This window comes from Knufia obscura (assembly GCF_036327395.1).
Source record: "Knufia obscura strain CCFEE 5817 isolate CBS 148926 chromosome Unknown scaffold_5, whole genome shotgun sequence".
NCBI lineage: Eukaryota > Fungi > Ascomycota > Eurotiomycetes > Chaetothyriales > Trichomeriaceae > Knufia > Knufia obscura.
In genome coordinates, this window is record NW_027042691.1 from 807,104 (window position 1) to 826,787 (window position 19,684).

At 51.7% G+C, this 19,684-nt stretch overlaps 6 protein-coding genes across 6 annotated transcripts; 2 read left to right on the forward strand and 4 right to left on the reverse strand.

Moving 5' to 3' along the window:
- Positions 1–754: 754 nt before the first annotated feature.
- Positions 755–1,946, reverse strand: PMZ80_005084 (uncharacterized protein; the record flags this gene model as incomplete). Its single annotated transcript, XM_064873505.1, has 2 exons — positions 755–1,821; positions 1,943–1,946. The coding sequence occupies 2 exons, from the start codon at positions 1,944–1,946 to the stop codon at positions 755–757; spliced, it is 1,071 nt and encodes a 356-aa protein (XP_064730609.1).
- Positions 1,947–4,573: 2,627 nt separating this feature from the next.
- On the reverse strand, positions 4,574–6,237 carry ICL1 (isocitrate lyase 1; the record flags this gene model as incomplete). The annotated part of the gene is made up of 2 exons (XM_064873506.1): positions 4,574–4,931; positions 4,982–6,237. 2 exons carry the CDS (start codon positions 6,235–6,237, stop codon positions 4,574–4,576), a joined length of 1,614 nt encoding a protein of 537 aa, XP_064730610.1.
- Positions 6,238–7,488: 1,251 nt separating this feature from the next.
- On the reverse strand, positions 7,489–9,744 carry NTH1_2 (alpha,alpha-trehalase nth1; the record flags this gene model as incomplete). Its single annotated transcript, XM_064873507.1, has 1 exon — positions 7,489–9,744. One exon carries the CDS (start codon positions 9,742–9,744, stop codon positions 7,489–7,491), a length of 2,256 nt encoding a protein of 751 aa, XP_064730611.1.
- A 1,394-nt stretch (positions 9,745–11,138) lies between these two features.
- Positions 11,139–12,710, forward strand: PMZ80_005087 (uncharacterized protein; the record flags this gene model as incomplete). Its single annotated transcript, XM_064873508.1, has 1 exon — positions 11,139–12,710. One exon carries the CDS (start codon positions 11,139–11,141, stop codon positions 12,708–12,710), a length of 1,572 nt encoding a protein of 523 aa, XP_064730612.1.
- Positions 12,711–13,753: 1,043 nt separating this feature from the next.
- On the reverse strand, positions 13,754–15,955 carry ARG81 (arginine metabolism regulation protein II; the record flags this gene model as incomplete). The annotated part of the gene is made up of 2 exons (XM_064873509.1): positions 13,754–14,866; positions 14,924–15,955. 2 exons carry the CDS (start codon positions 15,953–15,955, stop codon positions 13,754–13,756), a joined length of 2,145 nt encoding a protein of 714 aa, XP_064730613.1.
- Positions 15,956–16,913: 958 nt separating this feature from the next.
- PMZ80_005089 (uncharacterized protein) lies at positions 16,914–19,684 on the forward strand (the record flags this gene model as incomplete). Its single annotated transcript, XM_064873510.1, has 3 exons — positions 16,914–17,124; positions 17,189–17,619; positions 17,678–19,684. 3 exons carry the CDS (start codon positions 16,914–16,916, stop codon positions 19,682–19,684), a joined length of 2,649 nt encoding a protein of 882 aa, XP_064730614.1.

Sequence of the window (19,684 nt, forward strand, 5' to 3'; positions counted from 1 at the left end):
ATCATCTGCCATCATTCAAGCTTGTGCTTCGACGACACGACATGACAACTTCCTGCGCAGCTGCCCGCCAAATTCTGGGGTGTGATCGATTTGATGACGCACGCCAACGTTGTTGCGGGTCTGGGCATCTGAAACCTGCCTGAGACCCTTCTTCGGCTTATGGAAGATGCTAAGAGATCTACTCGTGCATTACATACAGGGCAGGAACGTAATATTCAAAAAGAGGTGGTCAAAAGTGGGTCAATCTTACGTAGAAATTTCAGCTAGAAACAGGATGGTACTTAGAGCATAGAGGCATCTTAGTTGGCAATTTAAGGAACCCTACCTGATTCTCAGCTGCTCTAGGCCACGTCTTCGGGCTTTGCCCCTGAATAATCCAACGTCATAACAAGTCTACGACGTCCCACTTTTTCCCACCACTTTTTGAATATTACGTTAGGACCCTGTAGCATAGGCGTGCGATTCATAAATGTACCCAGCTTCTACAAACCGTAAGAGAAGTTCGGTCCCAGAGAGGGACAGAGAGATAATGCAACAGGAATGTCCAACACAGGCTATATACTTTTGATGCCTCAGGCAACAGTTCTACTAAGGCCAGGGCTTGTGACTCGGGCTGCCTCCGAAGAGTTATTTCAGTGTATCAGTAGATTGCAAGTATTGTCCATATGCCACTAAATAGAACAACTCACCAGGATGACTTTCACCATTCCAAGCGGGTACCAGTGGGGAATATATACACACTATCCACCTACCACTAAACCAACCTTGCCCTCCCCGCCGGCGCATCGCCCCCACCCCCAACCGCACAACTAGCATTTACACTCGAAATAACAATCTCATCAACCAACACATCACAATCACAATACCCCTGCGCCCCCGGGTTGCAAAACGGTCGAACCTCGAAATCGGCCGCACTGACACCCTCAGGTGCCGTGAATGTCGCAATCTCACCCGTCCAGCCAATTGGGATATTGGACATCACCGTAGTGAAGTAATCATCACCATAGCTCAGACTAACCATGCAGTACGGATTATCGCCGCCTCGGTTGGTCATGCTGGGGATGGACCATGAGAAGGACACGCTGTAGGTACCGTACATCTCGGTGAGCGGTTGGTTGGCAATACCTATGCCGACGGTGTCCTTGTAACGGAGGAGTGCAAAGGATGACCCGTAGGGTGTGGTATAGCCTGGTATATCACCGTTGCTGATGAAGCCGCTCTCTGCGTCGGCGCCCTGTATGCGGATGGACCAGTCTGTCGAGCCTTCTTCAAAGTCACCGTTCAGGAGGGGCGAGCAGGCTGGGGTGGGTGTTGCTTCTGTGGGTGAAGTTGGTGCTTCGGGCGCGGCGGCGTGAGAGAGCAGGTAGGCTGAGTCAACGCTTACGTCACTGACGGCTTCGTAGCGAGCGGGCTTGAAGTAGCAGTAACCCGGATCGCGACGAACTGAGAAAGCTGGCGGTTCGTGCACTCGCGAGACTGCGACGCAGTTGGGAGTGTTTAGGCACGCTTCGATGCAGTCTTCCATGCTGTCGGCGTAGATTACGCCTAGATTGTTGCCGTACCAGTCGCTGTCGGTGCATGTACCCCATATATCGCCGTTGTTGGCGGTATAGGTTGAGCTGGGTGGTGCTCCGTTGGCGCAGAAGCCTGTTGGTACAGAGGTTGTGGTTGTAGCGGGTGGTGTCGTTGTTGCCGTCGTTGAAGTTGTTTCTACAGGAGTTGTGGTTGTTGTGGTGACTGGAGTCGGACTTGCCGTCGTCGACTGGGTAGTAGTAGGACTGGCTTCATCGATCGGACAAGGATTGGAGTCCTGTTTGAAGGCTGTAATAACACTCGTAGTGGTGGCGCTAAATCCAGTCAGGGAATCGTACAGCTTGCATAGACCGGTTTCGGGTTCCCGGGACAGTATCGCGCAGCTTGCATCAGCACTGCATAGTCCGACGCATGTTGAGAGAGATTCAGTAGTCACACCTGCTCCGTTGAGGACTGCATTCACAGGATTCAGCCGAATATTGCATCTCTCGCGATAGATGTATGCACCGTTGGCGAATAGAGATAAGTCTTGGCAGGTATCAGGAATCTCGGTCGGAAAGCACTGGCTTGCTTCGGTGGTCGTAGAGCTGGTCGTCGTTTCGCTTGTCGCCATACTACTCGTCATAGCCGTCGTAGTCATAACGGATGTAGTACTCGAAGCAAGGGGAGCAGGACAAAGATCACGGTCGATTAGGTATGCGAACTTCTGGTTGCCGATGCCGAAATCGGTGACTGCATACGAGCTAGGCAGGTTGTAGATGTTACAGGTTGCGGCATCTGGGTTATAAACAACGCCGTTGCAATCTGACAGATCAACACAGGCGTTGATACAATCGTTGAACCCATGGATATGACCTGTGAGAGGCGTAGAGGAGTAACTATCAGGAATGGCATTGCATGATTCCGCAAAGTACTTCCCAGAGGCCTCCACGATCTGGCCCGAGCAACCCGCTGATGGCGCAGGGTAGCTACACTCCGACGTTGTAGTGCTGGTGGTGGATAACGTGGTAGTGGTTTCAGACGAGGTCGTTTCTGTGGTGACAGGAGGCGTGGTAGTCAAAGTTGTGGTAGTGCTTGAAGCGCAGTTTGTAGGGGTAATAGCAATGAGCGTACGCTTCTCATCAAGAAACCTCGGTCTCAAGTGCTTGTATTGGTTGATGTCATCTCGCTTGTAGATGGTCACAGTGAGTATAGACGTTGTGCAAATGTCAGCCGTGCTAGTAGTTGTGGTTGGTGCTGACGTGATCGTACTTGTCTCGGATGTCGTTGTTGAAGTGGTGGTCTCGGACGTAGTAGAAGGAAGCTCAGATGTGGTACTAGAAAGTTCGGATGTACTCTCCGAGGAGGTGCTAGTAGAGAGCGCAGACGAAGAGTGCTCAGACGTTGTGGTAGAGAGCTCAGATGTAGTACTGCTGACTGTGGATGTGGTAGTAGAGACTTGAGGTGTAGTAGTGGAGAGCTCAGATGTATGACTGGAAACTTGAGACGTAGTACTGGTCAGTTCAGATGTACGTTCCGAAGAGATGCTAGTAGTGGTTTCAGCAGGCGTGGAGGATGCAGTCGTGCTCGTGATGTCGGAGGTTGTGGACTTGGTCGTCGAGCTCAATGTGACCGAGCTTGTAGGAGTGCTCAGTGTAGTGCTATTGCCTGAGACTGACGTGCTCCAGCTCGTTGTTTCCGCCGAGCTTGTCCAGCTTGCGGTCCCGTGAGTCGACTCGTCGCTGCTGCTGCTCCTCGAGGTGGAGGACATCCACTTGCTCCATTCCTCAGATCTACCTGAAGTCGTCGGGAGGGGGCCAGTCGAGGTGGTGGTATCACATGGGCAGACGTAATGTGTATTAGTTGTGGTTTCGGTGACAGTAATATCTGAAATGGTATTGCCAAAGTAAGGCAAGGACGAGCCATATACTCCGTGGCTCAAGAGCCATGTAGCGATGGCAACGCGAATTAGAGTAGACATAACGAGCGAGGCCCTGAGGCGAACAAGATAACGAATGGACGGCGATATTTCACCAAAAGAATGGCATACACTTGAGCGTGTATCGACAAGTATGCTTCAACACAGACGCTGGCCGCGAGGAGGAAAAGGCGTTGGGAAAAACCATCGTTCTTGTAGCGGGCGAGCTCCGGGATCATCATAACAAGCCCACGTCAGTGCAGTCCTTCTCCTGTGCACGGCAGTGGTGGATGAAGTCTCGTGGTTAGGCAAAGCCGATGGTGTAGTTCCACTTACCGTTGAATAGTCCTCAGCCTCTCCTGATAGTGGCTACACGCGCCGAGGGTCTAGATGCGGCTGTTTGTGTCGAACCTATTCACAAGTTGTTCAATACTGTCAGGAAGACGCCATGGTGTTGACCACACAACTCAGACCTCACAGAGAACTCTGCAGACGGCGTCATGCGTGTAAGCAAGGCGGTATGAGTGATACAGGAAACAATTCGAGAACTCCGTTGATGTGTTCCTAGTGTGGCGTTGCTCGTTGACACGTTCGAGAAAAGTAGAGCTGAAATCAAGGTCGAATAAGGAAAGGGTGAGGTTCAGACAAATTTCCACAAACGTTCAAGCGAGAGATCCAGTGATCTGATAGGGCGATCTGTAGTTGGCGTCTCGGCAGTGGCTTCCAGTTGCGGCTGAACCGTGCCCTTTCGAGATGTGGACATCAGGATATGGTGAAGACTTTAGGTGCCCTTTCCATTCCCGTCCACGCGGGTGTTCGTACGAATCGCTCGAAGATAGTTTGTGGTTGAAGGAGCGAGAAGGAGATACACAGTTACTCGTACGTTGGCGCAGATGGTCACTCCTTCATATTGGGTATGGAAAGTTCGCCGTACTTGTAGTGGCCTGAGGCTGCCACCATATCTATACAGCCACTGAACTTGATATCGCCCTCGATGGCAACGACGTCAGACAGAAACGATAACGCGCTCTGGGCATTCAATTCCTAATCCTATCCAGATGTACTCAAATGTCAATGCTACGTCATACATAGAAAAAAGCGCAGAACAGTCTCCGAAGCCTCCCCCTACCCCCCCAGGCCTTCTCACTTGAACTGGTCCTCAGTCACACCCTTCCCCATCGCCGACGTACTGCTGATTCCGCCCGTGAGCATGCTGAGTTGATGGTCTATTAGGTTAGCTCCCGACCATTTCTGATGCGTAACAACATCAACTTTCTGCGCCATCTCCGGTTCCTGGATAGTTTCACCATAAGCCCTCATTCCGCGCTTAGCAAAGTCCTTGCTGAACTGTGCGCTGATCAGGGCAGTCGAGTGCAAACCAGCCAGGGTAATGAATTGCCAGCAGTAGCCCAGTTCACCAAGGCGCTTGATGTAGGTTTCTTGCTCGGCGGCGGGCATGGCGGCCTTCCAGTTGAATGACGGTGAGAGGTTATACGCAAGTCTGCAAAGATTGTTAGCGCTTGATGCGTCACTAGGGATGAAGGGACTCACTTCTGCTCCGGCCAAACGGCATGAACACCATCCGCAAATTGAACAGCCTGTTTGAAATCTGGAAGCTTGCTCTCCATCCAGATGAGATCAGCGTATGGAGCATATGCAATGGCCCGGTTGATGGCACATTCGACGCCACCTTGCAGTCTATAGTATCCCTCTCTCGTTCGTGGGGAATCCCAGTCCCAGTGGATGTCTACGCCTGTGATACCTTTCGCAATGGCACGACACTCTGAGTTGGACTTGCCCTTGGCGGCTTGCTTGTACTGGTTAACAAGATCCTGCTTGTTGACGTGGACACCTTGGTTGATAGCATCGATCACAGCGTCGTCGTAGAGCTTAAGATGGGCTTGTTCATTCCATTGATCCTCGATGGCTTGAAGTTGCTCACCCACTTTACCGGACTGTTCAGCTGCGATCATGAGATCATTCAGTGGCTGCAAATTAGCATTTGTGCTACCGAGGATGAAGGCGTGATCTCTAGGGTCAATTGTGGAGCTGATGAGGGTCGCAGCCTCAGCATCTGTTCGGGCCACAGCTAGCAGATCAGTGCCCATGATATCAGCCTGAGCTCGGATGGCGACCAATCTGTTGATATGCTCGCTAACCGGTACAAGGACTTTACCAGCCATGTGGCCGCACTTCTTGGTGCCTGGCGACTGATCTTCAATATGGATACCTGCAGCTCCTCGTTCGATGAACAGTTTCGTGAGCTTCATGACGGCTGTAAGACCACCATGACCAGTGTCTGCATCAGCAATGATGGGACGCAGATAGTCAACGTTCGGGCATTTGTCTCTGCTCGCTTGTGGTGTAGTCAATCTCTCTTCTCGCTGCTTCCGGTCGTGGAACAGCTGTGCCATGAACAGGTGATTAACCTTCCTTGGCACGCTGTCCATGGGGTAATCTGCAAGATCGGGAGACGGCTCATCGGTCGAGGATGCGGTCGAAGATGTCTGCCAGCCGGAGACGTAGACTGTCTCCAGGAATGGTGCCATTTGAGTGACCATGGTGGGATCTAAGCAGCCATATGTTGGCGATGCTTCCTTGTTCGCATATTTCTCCTCAAGTAGACTCCAGAGCTTCTTTGCCTGGACGGCACTAGGAAACTGGATTTTGAGATTTCCTCTCTTCTGGGCGATCTCTGCAGCTGTGTATGCTCTCTTGGTGTACCTCCATCTTGAATCCTGCCACCATTGTTGGATAGCAGCTACCTCTTGCTGATATGCGTGCTCTTCCTGATCGAGGGCGCCCATATTGAACAAGCCTTTGGCTTTCTGTAGAAGATCCAGCGTATTTCGAGCTTGAGCTCAGATCGATATGTGAGGGGAAGTAGCTGGTAGTAGGTAAAGACCAGATGCTCAGAAGCTACTCTGGAAGTTCAGTCAAGGGGGAAGAAGGAAGTATATCTTGCTTCGCGAGAAAACGGTAGCGAGAAGAAGAGCAGAACCGAGACAAGCTGGGCCGGAAGCATCTTTGAAGTATTTTACGAATATTGGCTGACGAGCAATGACGAAGTGGATGTGATATTACAAGTAGCATTGGCTGAGCGGAAGTGGACATGATCAGCCCAGACCACTGACATGACCTGAACTCAAGAACCATCCGCATTTGCTCGAGAGCCGCGGCTCCGCCTCCCCACAAAACACCGTTCTGGCAAGCTCGTCGATCATTGTCAGCTCTTCAAACCAATCACGTTGACGCCAGCTGTTGACGAGGTCAAGCTGTTTCTTTGAACGATTGACCCTTCAATGTTCGTCTACCATACATCTGTGTATGCGATCATTGCGACACGGGCGTATTCAGAGCTCGAACGACGAGGAGAGCAGCTCCCAGAGGTCCAGACAGCTGCGGTTCGGACGATGACCGAGTGCCTCGGATGAAGATTCTGACTCTTGATGCAGTGACTGGAAAGATCCGATACGTCGCCAAGCTTTCCAGGACGAAAGGCTTCGGCAAGGGCTCGGCATATGTAATGTACTGCGGGGACTAGAACATGTGATATCACTACCTCTTTGGCCATCCTTGTCTCAGTCATCTATTATGCCACGAAGCCTCGTAGCGTGCAAGGGCTCGGCTCGATGAAGCATGTCGCAAGTCCAATATCGACGAGTAGTACAATGCTCAGAGTTCCGACCAGCATGTTTTCGCACGGAATCAGTGCGACACCCGCTCAATGCTGCCTGAGTCGGGTCGTTGTGCTTAGCACGCACATTAACCGTAGACATTGCACTGCTTCGTCTCGAAGCGCAAGGATTCTTCACGGATGTTGTCCGCAATATGAACCAGGTAGCATATGGCTTCATTCTGTGTACCAATAACCTATGGATAAAAACCGAAACGCATGCTGTATCCGCTCCAAGAACCTGCATCAAACACTAGCGCCGTCAAGCTCGGATTGTGACCGACAGCTAAATCCATACTCCTGCATAAATAAAACGTACCCGGGTATCGTGCACAGTCCAATTTTACGCCAATACTCCCTTATCCCCTATGATCGTACCAGATCATTCGCTTTCATCAGAAGCCTCTTGAATCGTCAAATCGTCAAAGCCGTCAAGCTTGATAGCAGTTTTCTCCTCGAACGTCTGCCACGGAGTAATTGTTCCAAGCGCTCTCTTCATATTCACTGGTAACGTTGACAAACCATAGACAAAGCTTGCGTTCACCCATCCAAACCCCTCGCGAGGAACACCTTTGAAATCAGAACCCTGGTTGCCATACTCTGCTTCGACTTTGTGAGGGTCCAGCTCTCGAGTCACGTCGTATTTCTCAACCACAACACCGTTGAAATCGACGAAAGCTTTGATGACCATGTACAGCCACTTGTAGGTCAGCCGATGCGCTTCTTCGGTATAACCATACTTGAGCAAACCTCCCCAGGCAAGCATCTGCTGCGGTGCCCAACCAAAAGGGTAGTCCCATTGTCGGTTAGGGCGGGCGATATGGATTTCTCCGCGAGACTTTTCTGTTCCTGATACCAGGCCACCGAACTCTTCGAACTTTGGTAGGGCATTCAGAACGAGGCCAGCAGCTTGCTTGGGACTTGCGAGGCCAGCCCACATAGTCCAGAAAGTAGTTGCACTTTCGTAGTCGGTCCGTTGCTTCTTAACCGTGTCATAGTCAAAGTACATACCGGCCGCTTGGTCCCACATGTATTTGTCCATTCGAGCTTTCCGCATTCTGGCTCGCCGATCCCAAACCGACGACGTCTCGAAACTATCGATCCGGTTGGCCTCGGTCTGGAAGTCAGCACCCATGGTGAGATGGTCTTTGAAGCACAAGCGGATGATCTTAGCAATATCGACTTCGTACTTGTACAATAGCGAGTTCAAGTCGACGGTAGCAAGATTAGCGGCCACACCTTCCAGTCTGTAAGATGTATCATGGCCAGACTCCCGGACGGCTCGGTCGTGCAAGAAGTAGTCATCAAGTTCTGGCTCCTTGATTGTGCCATCATTGTAGTCATTGACGTAGTCCTCGAAGCTCAAGTTGAGCTTCTCCGTGTACGGCTTAATGACATGGACGAAATGGCTTGCCTCGGTCTCAGGTGGCACACCAAGACCGCTAGGCCGGTACCGTGAGAGACCAGTGGCTGGATCGTAGCGAGGCTCAGAGGTCCAAACGTTGTAGTATTCCTTGATGGCTGCTTGGGTCGCGAACTTGAGGAAGTCCAGAGCATCTGGTTCGTGCTTGATGTGGTCGTAGATCTTCAGTGCCAGATCTGTCAAGAATGGTGGTTGTGACCGACAGAGGTAGTAGGATCGGTTGGCATTGAGGATCTTGCCATAATGTTGGATACAGAAAGCAAAGTTGATAGTGATACTCTTGGCCATTGCAATTCTACCATGTTCAAGTAGGCCAATGGCCATCATGTAGCTGTCCCAGCCGTAAAGCTCGTTGAATCGACCACCTGGGACAACAAATGGTTCGCCCTTGAGCGTGTCCTTACCGTCGACAGTCTCCTTTCGCATAGCCAGCGCGAGAATACCCGGGGCTTCGTTGAGATCACGGACAAACTCGGCCGTTGCACCACCCTCAGGCAGCCATCGAACGTCTAGGCGCATTTCTGGCTTGTCTTTTGCAACTTGAGTGTAGTACTCATGCTGTTCTGGGCAACCATGAGGGACGTAAATTCTTGGCCGGGGGTCGGCAGTCCAGTCCTTGGGGTCTTTACCAGCCTTTTCGATCGAGTTGGCGTCCAAGCAACGTTCCAGGTTCTTCCAGAACTCATCTCTGATGCGTCGAGACAGCCTATCAACAGGATTCTCATGCAAGCGGGACTTGTGGATCTTGATGACCTTCTTCCCTAGATCTTGTGCCAGAGTCAACTCTTGTAGCAGGTTGCTGATGACATAGTTGCCTCGGAGGTCTGTAGAGCGGTAGCCGGCCGAAGCAAGTGTTCCCACCGAGATGTTTTTGGGACCATTGTCCTCGATGGTAATCTGGAAGTTCCGGTCTTTGTCCTCTCGAGCCAACAAGTCATCAATGGTGGTATTTACATTGATCAACAACTCTTGGTCGGCCTGGGTGTACTCATCGTGACTGCCACGCCGCCTAGGGTGGAAGTCTGGCTCGAGGGCACCGACTGTGGCCTGCTTTGCGTACGAGGAGATGGACCTCTGTTTATTGCCTAGCAGTCTCTTTTGCAGTTCGGCTTCGTCATAGTAGGTGTCGATGGCAGCAAAAGGGTCTCGGCGTTCGACTGAGGAGGTTCGTCGCTGGCTAACTGGTGATCGGCCGGTGCGTCCTAGCAAGCTCATGCTATTGTACCGGAAGGTCTGTTAATGAACAATGTAGGATATTAAAAGTGCAGAAACAGCACAGGGCTCCAAGAGGTTCAAAATCGAGATAGTGTTCAAGAAGATGGACAGTAAGATGGTGGGGGATAGAGTTGAGAGGGCTGATATAGAGGATTACGCAGACGAACTGAGGAAGGAGCCCGACCGACACTGTTGGCAGAGGCAGTTGCAGTTGCAGGTTTGCTGACTGTGCGACCTTCAGGTTTGGGCAACTGCGATCCTGGGAATGTGCGGTTGAGTAAGATAAGGGAAACAAGCCAAGGTCAGACGAGAGGCGATCGGCTGTGAATGTGCATAAGTTATCAATTTTGTACTTATCAATTTCGTTCGCCTGATTCGAGAACCGCAGGCGCTGGGAAGGATTTCAGCCCTTCTTTGTTCCTGTTCTTCTGACCTCTCCAGGGACGAACAGCAAATAACAAAGCGTCAACATATACGAATATGGAGCCACATAATGCCACGATGCGGTGGGTAACAAACGAATTTTCAACTGAGGCAGAACCTGAAAAAGAGGTCACTTGAGAAGGTTCAGAGCCTGCATAGTCGATGTATGATGACATGCAGTGCCTGCATTAGCGAGAGCCCCGATCGACACTTTTCAAGCGGTGAGGGCGGCTCGAGCGGCCAGCTGTTCCTCTTCCGAGATCTAGCCGCCAATGCCGCTCCGGCTCAACTTTCGAGACCGAGTCGGAAAACCCTAACCCATAACCCCGGCGCCCGGATACGAGCTTTGTGTCAGGGGGGCTGCATTACTGTACCACCTTGCCGACCACATCTTGTGAAGCAGATATATTCGCCTCATTCGCTATTTGTCTGACGGGCACTTCACGGTAGTGCACGGCGCCTTGGGATCACCACGCAGTCGCCACTACGCTGCCCTTTGCCAAACCATCGATAGCAGTCCTCCTCGATCACCATCGATTGCTTGCCACGTTGTCTGGCAACGTCTCATATCCAGCATTGTCAGTAGGCGCTGTGATGTCCTTGCATTGACCGAGCTATTTCTCTTGTCTTTGCTTCAACGTTACAGAACCATTATGGCTTCCGTACTTTGTCCATCGCCACATCTGGCTCTCAGCCAGACTCGGCTCCCTGCTTGCTAGGTGTAGCTACGAGTCAATCTTCTATGCCATCCATTGGGGCTCGGTAGGTCACCAGAAATGGACTCATCGTTTCCTGGATTTGCGGTCGCTGATTGGCTACCGAGCAGTACGCCCAGGTCCTCGACTAATATTGACTCATAAAGATCTCTGCTACTTATAACAGGAAGTTTGGCCCACTCCTTTGGCATGCTCATCATCCATATTTCGTGAGTAGTCGGTCGCGGAGCACCTACAATTTGACCGTATCACAAGATGTCGTCCGGAGCATCCCAGGCTAGCGACATTGTCTCCGCATCAGAAGGACTGTACCCAGCAGAAGAATTTGACCCACGCCCAACATGGTCCGACCGCGTAAAACTCCAAGGGCCATGGAATCAACAGAGAACCCCAGAAGAGCTGTTAGGAGCGCCTAGTCTCCCCATGCCGGTATCGATCGCCACGGCAGAGTCGCTTACTCCCTGCTTCGACCATATCATGAACAATGGGACACATTTGCCGCCTCCCACGCTCGATAAGAAGTACGAAATTGAAGCGGAGCCCAATTACGAGACGCCCTACATTGAGTTCGAGAAGGGTGTCATCTATGAGGATAGACGAATGGATATGTGCAAGATGGTACTTGGACCACCCGGCATTGACAGACTCCTTGACAGCTTGGAGCAGAACGACTTTATACAGCACTTTCTGCTCGGCAATAATATCATCGGTCCTGCTGGGTGTCGACGTATCGCTAGATTTCTCGACAAGTATCCCAATCGCATGGACACATGGTACCTAGCGGGTAATTGCATCGATTCCTTTGGGTTTGAGGCGATGGTTGATGGACTTGCAAGGTCGGTTGCTACGAATATCTGGCTTAAGAGAAATCCGTTGGGTCCGAGTTCAAAAGGACCCCTTGCACGGCTTATCCGAACCTCAACACAATTGCGGACACTTGATCTCGATCAGACGGAGCTAGGGGATGATGGTGTCGCAAAGCTATTCAATTCGTTGTGTGAACATGACTCTGAAACCGCGCTGAGCCTGCAGAATATTTACATGAACGCTGTTGGCGTAGGTCCAGGAGCTTGCGCAAGCATGAATCGGTTCCTCCTATCACCTACGTGCCAGCTCGAATCGCTGTATCTCTCTAACAATCCGCTCGGGAACGGGGGCATCGCTGCACTAACTAAAGACCTGACCAAGAACACCACGCTTCAACGTCTCATGCTTTCGTCGACAGGTCTGACCTCCTATGGCGCCACAGCACTTTTCAAGTCTTTAACAGGTCACCCGACACTCATCGCTCTCGATCTTTCACAATCCTACGCGACAGAAGACCTCAATTCGCATTTCAATTACATATCCGACACAGAAGATATCACCGAAACAATCACAGATTTCATCTTCGAGACGCCGAATCTCCGCCTTCTCGATCTTTCCTACACAGCCCTCAGTTACACTTCCATAAACCAATTGATAACAAATGGTGTTCTTAGGTCAGCATCACTTTGCTCCTTCTCGTGTTCAACTGTCGTTCAGCCGGTCAGCTACGAGTCACAGCACGACAAGGAAGAACACAAAGCACGCCAAGTGAACAAGCGATTGCAATCTCGCATCAAAACACGACTCAACCTCAATATCGAGGTTCACTATCCAGGTATGAGTGTGAATAAGTTCGATAGTAATGAGGTGAGATGGTTGAAAGGACCGAAAGAAGACTTGCGAAAAATAGACTCTGTCTACCGAAATCGTGACGCAGGTCTGGCAAGGCGAGGATTAAAGAGGTTGGAGAAACGGTGGAGCGAAGACGATAAAACGTTGCAAGAGGTCATGAGATCGTAAGCAGCGACTCGTCTTCTAAACGGATGACGCAGTCGCTGCTCACGCGATCTTCCTCGTTCATATCTCTGATCATAGCATCTTGTGCTCGCGATTCTTGCAAGTGGGTCACACGAAACCCGAAGGGCACGCCAGTCGATGTACATGCACGTGTCCTGACGGTGCATGTCTGTATCACTACCGCCGACTTGCCTTGCCATTAAGGGAAGTCACTAACAGTGGTACAATACCACGCAAGCACCCGTGAGGCGACGCGTCACAAACTCAAATCCAACGTCCAGCTCAGCCCAAAATGCGCACAGTCCGGACCTTCTCATATTCCTGGTAGTGGCCGTGCTTTTCATGGTCGTGTTCATCTTCCTCGGGCCAGCGATGATGCGGTGCGGGAGCTGGGGGTGCTGAGAGTTATAGCCAGTAGCTCGGTCCGAGGGTGCTTAGAAGGAGAGGATTGAGCTAAAGGGAAGGGTGCCGTATCCGTTACTCTGATGGAACTGGACTGCGGAAGGACATGTTTTCGCCTGCAGGTCCAGAAGCACTTTTGGTCACAAAGATGGCCGTAACACCAGCACTGACTGCGCTTCTAGACAGTGTGATCTGCCGTACGGAAAGGAGAGCCTCACGTAATCACGAACCCAGTCGCCTGCGCAGGCTGTGTCGAGGAAGAAGCTTACGTGAGGCGGTAGAGTAGGCCAGTGAACAGGCGCTTGGGTCCGGACTCACTTGAGAACTATTTCGTCCAGACTCGATCGATACTGCCCTCCAGGTCTGCGGTCGCAAATGCCCGCAACGCCGAGGTGGCAATAAGTACCTGCCGACGGCGCTTATGATGCATGTTGTCGCATCTGTTGAGCGACAAGCGAACAACAGCACGAGATGGAAGAAGGGTTAACCATGGTCCATGGTTCTATGGCAGGCTTCATGACGCATCTACATCAGCGGCTCCTCTGGCACACTGAACGTCTCTTTGACCTTCACCCGCAACCACTCCTATATCATCCACCCTGCGAACCTCAATCCCGAATCCCTCGCCTCTCTCTTCTGTCAACTCAAGTCAACAACATCGGCACCCTCAACTCCCTAACCACACTCCTCCAACTACAACCCACATTCCCACCCCCACTCCCACCCCCCACATCACTCCGATGCCAAATCTCCCTCACCACACTCTTCGCGATCTTCCCATTCCGAAAACCCGTCAACTCCGTATGCCCCAGACACGCCAGCGCGCGCCTCCGCAATCCAGGCGTCTGTGCCTCACATGCGACGATAAACGCGGGCCAGACGATCGCGCCGAGACCTAGGTTATGGAAGGACGATTGTTTGATTGAGTGCAGGGCCTCGAGGTTGCGGAGGACGCTCTCGACGTAGTGTTGGAGGATTGTGGGGTTGGTGAAGCGGGCGTGGCGGAAGAAGTAGACTAGGATTGCGTGGTGCATGGCGGTTATCATGTTTAGGCGCATTGAGTGGATGGGGGTTGAATCACCAAGTGGCTGTTGGTGTTGGTGGGAGGGGTGGGCTTCGAGGTTGTTTTCGAGCGAGAAGTCGGCGAAGTCGTCGAGGGTGGCGAGGTTAGTGATGGATGTATTCGGAGTGTGTTCTTCGATCATGTTCTCTTCGTTGTCGTTGCTAGAGGCGAGTGTGTTGCCCTCCGCTGGAAAATGCCAGGCACAGATTGCGTGCTCGAGGGCTGTGACTTCCTGTAGGATATCTAGGGGTATTGAGCTCAGGACCGTGCAATCTACTTGGTATCTGTCCAGTTCATCTATCACAGTGTTTGTGCGAGCGAGAAGTTGTAGCAAAGAGCTCGGGATACCGTAGAGGTTCGCAAAGGCTAGATCTTCTTCTGGTCCCTGTAGGCGCAGGTCGGACATGGACAAGCGCTCGACCGCCGGCACGACTGACCATGTGACCTCGTCGCTTGGGACGCTCCGGACTAAGTCGAGCTCGTCTGGGAGCATCTCTCGATCTTGTATTGCGTCGAAGTAGTCGTTTCGGGACTGGCAGAATGTCGTTTGTTCGATGATTCGAACGTATGCGAAAATGCGGTGTAGAGCGAGTGCCTTTTTCGAAAACCTTTCCTTGCGTTTACCGATGTTACGCACGATTTCTTCGCATTGCAGGATGTAATATCGTGAGTCCCATGTATCGCCACTCACTACCTGTGTCAAATCAGCTTCTGGGTCTAAGAGAGCGCCGTTGGTTAGGCAGGAACTTACGCCAACGCAGATCAAGCTCATTGCCGCCATCAGAGTTTCCTTGTACTTGCACTTGACCTTGTGTGGACCGGATAAGGAGTCCATGTGTTTTCGAAAAGCAGTACGAGCAATGCCACGAAACTTCCGGCCTTGTGTATCCCATTTCTCCCCGTGGGGCCCGGCTGCGCCACCCATCGAATTCTCAGATGCAGGAGAAGAGTTGTCGTCTGACGCCGACCACAGCGTGCCGAGATGGAAACAGGTGAGTGAGAGTAGGCTGTATAGCAGAGATACTCGAGCAAAGCTTGATTTCCCAAATAGATCGAGCTCGCCATATGCCGCCAACGCGGAAGGGACATGAATGCCCTTCCACGGGGCGTGATCCATCGGCATCAGTGCGAGAGAGTTCACAGCATGATTCACGTAGTGCGACATTAGGAATTGAACCTCCCGAGGCAGGTATGGAGATCCTTTCGATAGAGGGCTGTTTGCTAAACATCCTAAATGTGAGGTGGCAGCTAGGTTCTGCGGGATATCGAGCGTGTGGTTCTGCATGCCAGACGCCCGGTCGTCTCGTGAGGATCCTGGTCCAGTGATGAAATCCAGGTGTGTGCCTGGGGTTGTGCCATCATCGCCTTCCAATGCTTGCTCAGCATATGGATCCGGCTGATCTGCCACAGACGCTTCAAAGTTGAGGTTTGTTTCAGAGTTCAGGTGGATGCCAGGCCAGTCTGACCATGATGCAAGATCGTCATAGCCGGAGATGATGCCATCTGCAGCATCTAATGATGTTGTGGCAACATGTCCTCCAGGCGCTTCGGTCTCGAGAGTAGTCTTCGGTGAAATGCCACAGAATACAGAGAAGGGACCATTCGAGACATGCCAAGCGTGGTCGTCAGCAGCACTTCTCACACGTTGATCTGCTTCATAGTCTAGATCTCGAAGTAGATGGTCCAAGCCGGCTAGCGATGGATCATTCAGTTGCTGGCATAGGCGATTAACAAGGTACTGTGAAGTATCAGCTATCAAAGGCATCAGCTTCCAAAGAGCCATCGCGATCGCCACTGCTGGGCGGACGGAATGCGGGGAAGAGTAGCTATTACTTACATGAAAAGAGTACCATGCGACAATAGTACTCAGGGTTCTGCCCAGCAACCCGGGTCGGTTCCTCGCCGGCATTCGAGCTGGGATCCCATAGCGGTAACCAAGAGAGCTGTGCTTGATAGCCTCGACATACCAGGCCGAGCCGTTGGCAATGCCCACAATAAGGTCGAGCAAGATCACACCTGACCTTTCGTGAACGGCACGTATAACAACCAGTGAACGTTCTAGACCTCGGTTTTGATGCTGGCTGTTTGCGCTTGTTCATGGAGGGCTGATACCGAAGGTTGTTAGCAAGTCATCGGTCGACGCTCAAAAGTGCAAGCCAGATGTGGTTGATATTAAATCTAGGAAGCAGCTCTCGCCGACCGATGCGCTCTAAACAACCTTGATAAGACTGAGGCGAGAAGCGATAGGAGGGCCAAGCATTCATGGAGCCATCCCCCCGCACTAAGCACTTTAACTTCGTGGTGGACCCAGGCTGCCCCAGCCCGGATCCACGTGGCCGGATCTGAGCACAAACTCGGGAAGGTCAAGCGGTCACAGATAGGGGCGTGATTGGGAATTGCGGCATCGGATTGTTTGCGATACCTGCTGTTGCCACTCGCGGAAGCCTTTCAGCACTCTATCCTGCGGCATTGAGGCAGATGGTCCGAATGAGCGGCTCGAATAAGCGTCTCATCTCCATGAGGGCGTTATCCAGACTTATTGATGGCGGGTCTGTTCTGAGCAGCGATTTGTTGCGGAACGTGTTGACCTGCTGAATCCACTGGCCATTTTGTCGTGTGCTGTCGTTGAAAGCGTATCTCTTCCTGTATCTGCTTTCTGCCCAGAATTGACATGATCACAGATGATACCCTCGGGTGAAGCACTTGTTCCGGAACGACTCTCGACCTGATCGCAGTTGGCCATGACGATGCACCGCAGATCGACAGCAGTCAAGCCTGTATCTTACAACCTATCATTGTCCAATATCCTGCCTGCCCCTTCCTGGACCTACGATGGGCATGTCGAAATTGAGGCCCAGGCTCTAAATTCACTCACCCAGATCGTCCTCGATGCTCGGGGTCTAGAAGTCTCGCTCTCAGCCGTTTCTCAGCTAGAGAATGACGATCTCTCTGGTAGGGTGGTTCCACTATAGTTTGCCTGATAGCGCACAGAAGACGGTTTGCTGACTGAACCCAGTGCTGGACGCCTCTAACACTACCGTAACATACGACGAGAAGCAGGGCAAAGCATATATTCACCTCCCCAAAGAGATCAAGCCAGGCGTATTCCGCATAAGCCTCCTCTTCCATGGCTCTATCAATGACTCAATGGAAGGCTTCTATCGAGCCAGATATGACTTGGACCCTTCAATGCTTGCCAATGGTGTATTCCAGGACGAAAAGTATAGCTACGCGTTGGCGACCCAATTCGAGCCATGTGACGCTAGACGTGCGTTTCCCTGTTTTGATGAGCCTGACCTGAAAGCAAAGTTCACGCTGAGCATCGAGGTAGCCGGAGATCTGACTGCTCTGAGCAACATGCCCGTGACGGACATCATACGCATTGACGCTGAAGGTAAATCTTTGAAGAAAGTCTGCTTTGCGGAAACGCCCGTCATGAGTACTTATGTAAGTCGGTCTCTGATATCTGGCACGTCCGCAGTCACACTAAGCTGATGCTTTCAAGTTGTTAGCGTGGGCCATCGGAGACTTCGAGTATATCGAATCCTTCACCAGCACCGGAACACAGGTCCGTGTCTATACCACGAAAGGTTTGAGCAAGTTTGGGCAGTTTGCTCTCAAGGATGCATGCCAGACACTCGATTACTTTGCCGATATCTTCGAAGTCCCTTACGCGTTGCCAAAATGCGACCACCTCGTGGTGTCTGAATTCGTGTCGGGCGCAATGGAAAATTGGGGACTGATCACGTATAAGCCAACAAAAATCCTATTCGACGAGAAGACCTCCGATAACAGGCTGATGAGCAAGGTGTCTTACGTGGTAGCGCACGAGTTGGCTCACCAGTGGTTCGGCAACCTCGTCACGATGACGAATTGGGGCGAGCTTTGGCTGAACGAAGGCTTTGCTACATGGGCCGGATATCTGGCGGTAGATCACCTGCATCCTGAATGGAATATTTGGGACCAGTTCGTCGCCGAGACTGTCAGCGACGCGATGTCCTTGGATTCCTTTGAGCACGCTACGCATCCGATTCGAACAACTGCAGAGGGACCAGATTCGGCATTGCATATGTTCGATAGTATCAGCTACTTCAAAGGTAGTTCAATCATACGTATGCTTGCTTTGCATATCGGACATGAAAACTTCTTGCGTGGTGTCGCTAAGTACCTCAACCAACACGCATATGGAAACGCGCGGACCGAAGATCTTTGGTCAGCATTGACATCCACGTCAGGGTTTGATGTTGACCAAATGATGAAATCGTGGACTTGTACTGCCGGCTTTCCATTGATGTCGTTTGAGACCACACAAAGTACCTGTTGCGTGAAACAAGAGCCGATCTTCAAGGTAGTGGCGCGAAATGGGGCGACCCCTCCGTATCCATTATGGCAGATACCACTACAATTCGGTGTGTCAGAAAGCAATGTTCGCATGTCCATTCTGTCTGAATCAGAGACTGAAATACAGTATCACGGAGAAGCGCTTGTTCCAAACGAGGATCGTCTCGCCTTCTGTGCTACCTGGTACTCCTCTGATCAGCTTGACCGGATTGGTGAGAACTGGTCGCAATTGACTCCCAGCACCAAGGCAGGAGTCCTAGCAGATATCGCTCTTCTGACAACCATGAATGTGGTTTCTGTGTCTCAGCTGCTCTCCTTTCTGCGGCAACTCGTGCATGAAGAGAACGGCTATGTATGGTCATGTATCAAACAGTGCCTTGCCATACTGTCCATGGTATGTAACGACGACAGTGCGGCCAAAGCTGGCTTCAAGGCCTACTCCAGGGACCTTACTGCTCAGGCGCGGAGCAAGGTCCAATGGGGTCGAGAACAGGATATCTATGTCAAGGCCGAATTCGAGAAGGCTATGATCGCTCTTGCTGTCGGATTCTGCGGCGATGAGACATTCGTAAGCGAGGTTGAACAGCGTTTCTCTGACTGGCGGCATACCAGCAGCACCAATAGCGACGCCATACCACGAACTTTGCGCTCGACGATATTTGGCATATCCGTGGAAAAAGGAGACGAGGATGTCTTCCGTGCTATTCGGGATGAATATTTCAGCTGCACAGACATAGACGGACGAGAAATATGTCTTACAGCACTCTGCCGTACGCGCGATCCGTCTCTCGCGTGGGAGCTCTTGCAATTCGCCTTTGAATCTGAGGACAACGTCAATTTGCAGGACTTGCACCTGCTTGGATCGGCGCTGGGTCACAACGGCACATGCCGCCATGTCCTTTGGGACTATGTCAAGGGAAACTGGTCAATTGTCTATCGACGAGTCTCGAAGAACGGTATGAACTTGATGTGGTTCTTGGAGCACAGCTTCGAAAGCTTTGACACTTTCGAGATGGCAAGGGAGGTCGAGCTTTTCTTCTCGAAAGAGGACGATGGTATGTTTTCGGCACCAGTACGGGTCGCTGTAGAAAGCATCAAAAGAAATGCAGCGTTCAAGGAGGCTTGCCAAGGGCAGGTTGCATCGTGGTTTCAAGAGAACGGTTACAGCTAG